General features: G+C 42.5%; 1 protein-coding gene across 1 annotated transcript in view; it reads right to left on the reverse strand.

Moving 5' to 3' along the window:
• PDZD8 (PDZ domain containing 8) overlaps positions 1-244 on the reverse strand; it is a 59,980-nt gene extending 59,736 nt beyond the window's left edge. Inside the window, exon 1 of the mRNA XM_009881646.1 lies at positions 89-244. Coding sequence (XP_009879948.1) covers positions 89-244 — 156 coding nt within the window. The remainder of the gene's footprint in view (positions 1-88) is intronic.
• Positions 245-6,075: the final 5,831 nt, after the last annotated feature.

Genomic DNA, 6,075 nt, shown 5'->3' on the forward strand with positions numbered 1-6,075 from the left:
GGCTGAGGGGAGCTGGGGGGGCTGAGGGTAGAGCTGAGGGGGGGTAAGGGAGGGCGGGAAGAGGAGACACCGGGGACACCCCCCCCACCTTCCCCCGGCGAACTCCTCCGGGTCTCCTCAGCGGCCCGCTCCCGGGAAAACGTCCCGCTTGCAGGAGGCTGCCCGGTTTCGTGGGGCACTTGGTTGCCCTTCGTTCCGTAGGAGGAGCGGTGAGAGGGAAAGGGCGTTTATTCTCTTCAGACATCGGCAGGGGGATGCCGATTGTTTCAGTCAGATCGCTGTGTGGAGGGGCAAAGCGACAACATCTGTTTTCGTGGGAGTTCTGTGACCTCCTAGAGCTTCTTCTGTGTTACCTGCTGATGAGAGATGCTTTTAGCATGTTTTGAAAATACTACCTAGATGATATTTTATCAAGCTCTGCTGTTACTCGTGATAAGATGTAAGCCTGTTTCCGTCCTTGTCAACTATTTACCGATGCTTAAAAGCTGTCACTGAATAAATGGCATAAAAAAACCCCAACCAAACGTATGGAGGAAAGGAATCTGAAGAAAAGAAAGCTGCGAATTTTGCACAAAGTCACGGTATTTCAGCCTGTGGCGTGCATGAGCGCGCTGTTGGCTGGTGTGTAGGGTTGAACTACTGCGATGGTCACGGGCAGCGGTTTCGTTGTAGGACAGACTATGGCTTCGCTGAAGTTGGAGGGGGTAAGGAGAGGAGGGCATCTCGCCTCCCAGAGCGTGCACAGCCCTTTCAGGGGAGGCAGTCTGTGCAGGAGGCAGGGCGAGTGGCAGGAAGAATGGACGTTTATAAAAATGGCTTTAAAAGCAATGAGCAAGGATGGAAAGAAGAAACATGACGTGAGGCAGGGCTACAGTGAATGGGAAGAACGTCTGCGGAGACTCCAGAAAGAGTCGTTTTGAACATGTTGAGAGACTAAACCAGATGACCCCTTGTATTCAAATTTGTTGTACAGGAGTATAATTTAGTATAACCATAGTTTGACTGGAAAATATCAATGTACTGCCACAGTAACTGTTATTCTAATTCGGCAGACTCATTTAAAGGCCAGATCAAAGCTGTATGTGCTGCTGGAGAATGTACTATGACAGCTGCACATTGTTTTTCCAGGTGCTTCCCTGTGTCAGGGATAGTCTTTTCTTTCAATCGTGAAATAGAAGTTTTATAGAAAGACAGACACAATTAAGATGAAAGTTACTTAAATGCTAAAACTTGGTTTTTACACCTGTTTTCATTTTTAGTTAAATATATAGCTAAAAGGTTCTTGGATAATGTTAATTTAATAGAATAAAAGAACACTCAGACTCGCATTGTTGGTTGCTTTTTTTTTGCCAACCTCCAGAACTTCTTAAAAATGCAAACAAGAGGAGAAGAAAATGTGAAAAATAAATGCCAGGGAGATAAAAGTCCTCTTCCCCCTCCCCCTTCGTAAAATGTGTGGGGTGGAAGCATTGAAAAGCTCTTAATGATGCAGCACTGTGGTTTGAAACGAGAGATTCAGAGTATGAATTTTTTATAGGTCTTGTGACTGAAAGTTGAAATGCCTGGGTGTTTAACAGAGCATTTCTATAGAAATACCAGCGAGGTCATTAGTCCAACATTTGAGCTGCTCTGTTACGGGCCTTTAGCATGGCTAATACAGGCATACGCGGTAAGAATGGAAAGGTTTTGGATTTGCAACTAAATGGCTTTTCAGATAAGGAGTAATGTATTCAGAAAGCCAATAGCAGCATTGGTTTTGGGTCAGGGGGAGCAGCAGGAGGAAAAAAAAAAGTCACGTTGCAGATGTCTCAATTGAGTATTTTCTTCTGTTAAACAGGCAGAATAGGAAATTTGGCACATTTTGTGCACCTGACGGCAGCTTAAGAGCCTCTGAAATGTTCAGCTCAGTAATCGCTTTTTCCTCTCCCAGGAATGTTTTCAACAGGAGCCATGTTATCTTAAAGACACGTTGTGAAGCAAGAATCGGGAGTGTTTTAGCATTTTCAATGAGGAGGAAAGAATAAAGGCAAGTAGTGGCAAATGTGTTAACATGAATACAAAAAGGATGTGCAAAAAGTGTTCTATAACAGAAAATAGGATTGAAATAAGAGAAAAGAAAATTATCTAAATTTGTCAGGTAGAGGAGAAAAAAAAAAAGATTCATCTTAATACCATCTAAAAGGGGCCTTTAAGACCATATGTTACTTCGGCTTCGATTTGGAAGTTGCTCTTTGCATTTTCTGGAATTCTGGATAAATAAAAAGGTGTATGCAATCTCACCAATTTCCACCCTGGTTACAAAGAGCATTGTAAAACTGTAGAATATAATCAATGACTTACACTTTGAACAGCTGGAAATTATTAAATAGGATTCAAGAAGTGCGCAAAAAAATAGTGAAAAAAGACAAAAGACCCTATATGTATTTATTTTTTTTTAAAGTACTAGAAGCAAGTTTATTAAAAGGGATGTTTCACCTGTATTTAAACAACGCAAATACTCTTGTCTTGCAAATCAATGTAGGACATTACAGCAACAAACCTGTAAGTCTAGAACTTCAAAACCAATTTTCAACACTTTGCAGGAGATTGCAACAGTGCTAGTGCACAAAGATTGCAAAATAGATAGGGCCCAGTAATTTAATAGAGAACACATATCATAAATTCACAAAAGGGACATGTGTTTGAGCCAATTCTCCTGTTCTAAGCAAAGAGTAGTGACACCCTGGGAAGATTTGTCTTGATTCATCTCATCTCACAACTGGTCCAAGGATCTTTGGGTTTAGGAGCATTTTTGTGACAGGAGGACCAGTTGAAGAGGCACACTTTAAAGTTCACATCATGGCACCAAGGAAAGGAACATCCATATCACAAGCTTAGAAAAGCGATTACAGGTGGGTTGTTTTTTACAACGCTGCAAAGTAATCTTAACAGATTATTCTTCAAAGCGGGAAGTGCTGGGTTGTTTTGTAATGAGTGGTTTTAGTAATTTTCTTCATCGCTGGACTGGAGTCGTTGCCTGCTTTTGTAATATCTGTTGGCAAAATTATTTCATTCTTTCCTGAGCCTCCTATTGTTTTTGTATTACACGTCTTAGAGACCAAAATCATTCTCATGGTGTTGCGTGAAACAGGATTTAGAAAGTGCTGAGGTAAATTCAAGAGGAAAAAAAAAATCCATTGAAGGCTATTAAATACAAAGATTGCTGGATGTTACGCTGGTGACAGACTGCTGGGAGGTGTCCTTTTCCTTTCACTGTCCTCAGGCATCTACGATTTCAGAGGGGATACACTGCATAGAGAGCGTCTAAAAAGAAATACAGTGATCAGGACTGCTTCTAGTTCTAGTTCTGAACTCTGCCAGGCACAATGTCATGTTATTGTCAGGTGATCCTACCTTTTTTTGGAATAAACCTCATTAAAGGCACTGAGGCTTTAAAGCATGTTAAGTTTCCTTTGAATAATCTGAATTCCTTAAATTCCCAATTCCCTTTTTTTTTTTTTTTTTAATTCTGCTGTTAAAGAGGCAGGTTGCGGTATGACTTTGCTCCCGGTGGTGGCAGAAAGGGTTCACCCCACCTCCAGCTGGTCCCTTCTGTTCAGCTCACCTGGAGGAGCTCATCTGTTGTGACCCCCCTGAGCCCATTCCTTGCACTGAGGATGGTCCATCTCTTGTAGGTCAGTATTCATTTCCAAATCCCGCAAGTAGAAGAGGGATTTGGTGTTGAAGAGAAGTTGTTGAGGCACCATCCCTGGTGCACAAGGCCAGGCTGGATAGGGCTTTGAGCAGCCTGGTGTAGTGGGAGAGGTTGGAACTAGATGATCTTTAAGGTCGCTTCCAACCTAAACCATTCTATGTTTTCATTGTCGTGAGCTAAGCTCCTCCACTCAGAAGTGGAGGAAAAAAATATGGTTTGGGTGACCCAATCATACTTAGGCTGCATTAGTTCTGCAGAGAACCACCTGTGGATCATAAATTGTTGGATCCACTGAGTTGAATGCGTCCATTTATTCTACTAAAAAATCCGACTCTCCAATTTTTAGTTATTTTAAAGGTAGGCAACTGAGAATTTTAGGGGGTTTTATTCCTACTCTAGGAATGACTTCCCGTATGAATTCAGAAAAAGATGTTAGACCCATGTTTTCCAGGTTGGCAGGCACTTTAAATGTTGCTTGTTGGTTGGATCCTACCTGAGACACCTAAACCTCAATTTTCAGAGCTAATGAGAAACTGCAGAATTTACTTTGGAATTATGACCACTGTGTGCACTGGCAGGGAAAAAAAAAAAAGACATCTGTATTTTCTGCCCAAAGATGAAGATGCCCCAAATTGATATTCACTTCTGAGAAAAATAGAGGCTTTTAACTTTGTGGCTCAGTTTACCAATCTAATATGATCTGTCCCACAACAGGGATACTCCGTTTGGTTATGAACAGCTTTGCAATTGTACGTGCAACAAGTAAAGCACTTGAGTTGGTTAGTTATAGTGGCTTACAGCCCAAACAGTTTGGATCAGACTGTGTCAAAACAAAAAGAGAGTGAGGGTTTGCATCCAAGGTTTGGTTTGGCCCAAATACAAATCCAGTATTTTGACTGAAGCTCATCTTTAATTATCATCAAAAGTATGTTCTGCTTGTTTAATCAAGAGCTTAATGTTTTGGATGTAAAGGTGCTTTGGGTACTTACTTCAAGAGGCTCATGTTCAAGCTTAAAGTAGCTTGTCTTTTAATTAGGGATTCTGTTACTCTCTCCCTGGCTTTTATTATGTTGTGAAACAAGATCCTCCACTTAGGAGCTGTAACACTGAGATAACTTTTCCAAGATTTTTTTTTTTTAAAAAAAGCCATTTTAAATGTAAATATAACAAATTCAGGCTTTTTTATATTACCAGTATCCAAGGCAAACGGAAGATTTCCTTTATTCCCTGCCTGCTGGTATGTCTTAAGTCCAGGAACTGTTCTTTAAATCGCAGACGCAAGTGGGGTTTGTCACACATATTTTGCTTCTTACTGCGTTTGCTTCACTGACTTCTGGTATTCATGCAAATGCTAGCTTGCTTAAGCTGTAGCAAGTGATATGTTTGGGGTAGCTATTATTACATTTGTCATTTAGCCTTCACTCAAGAACCTTTTCCTTACATACTCTGGAGCAGATTCACCATCCTTCATAAGAACTGCAGGCAGCTTCCCCGAGGCCTTCTTGCACGCTCCCAAATCATCTTTCTCAGAGCGGAGATTGTTTTAGCTACTTCCCCTAATACATTTTGAGTATAATTACGCTATGATCAATATGTTTTAGATGTTCCACAACCTCACATTATTATTTTTTTTTTAATCCTTGGCTCGCTTCCTGGATTAGTCCGAAGCAGCCTCTGGCTGATGGAGAGGCTTCAAGAAACTGCATTAAAAAGCAATTTTGAGTTTGTATAAGGGTTCAATGGCTAAAGAGTTAATACCCACTTCAGGCATGAACGTACTTTTTGAGATGAGGGTCCCTGTGAGGCTTTGTGCCTCGCTTGCCCTTCATTAAAAGTGTAATTCCCTGCATGGGTCCGCAGGTGGGTGGTTTCTTGGGCTGAGGTTTCTGCCTCGGGTCCCGGCAGCAGCCGCTCGCGGGATGTCTGCTCTGTCTCGGTAGCCTCCAGATAAGCTCGGCCAAATCAGGCCACGGCGAAAAAAAAGGGAGGGGGGCCGCGGAAGGGTTGCACGGGGAGCTGGGGTATGGGAAAGAACCTCCTGGCTCTCCAACAATCCAAGCCCGAGATCCGTGCCCTGGTCTCGGGAGAGTGCTTACTTGTGCAAATAGTCGGTAATCCAATTTCACCAGCTACAGTCCTGGGATCAGTGACATGCCGTGGCAGGTCTTGGGTTTCTGTAGCTGCTCGCGGCTCCCGTGGAGCCTGACACTGGCTCAGCTGGCAAGAAAAACTAAATAAGGGGACAGGGGGAGATTTGAGGGAAGCTGCCCCAATTCTCCAAGCCGGAAGGAGTATCTCAGAAATTTTAGCCTGGATCCATGAGGTTTCTTGGAAAAGGAAGATTCTGAGATTTCTCTGTTATTCACCTTTGCCTCTCTGGC

This window comes from Charadrius vociferus, unplaced genomic scaffold, assembly GCF_000708025.1.
Source record: "Charadrius vociferus isolate BGI_N301 unplaced genomic scaffold, ASM70802v2 scaffold282, whole genome shotgun sequence".
Lineage (NCBI taxonomy): Eukaryota > Metazoa > Chordata > Aves > Charadriiformes > Charadriidae > Charadrius > Charadrius vociferus.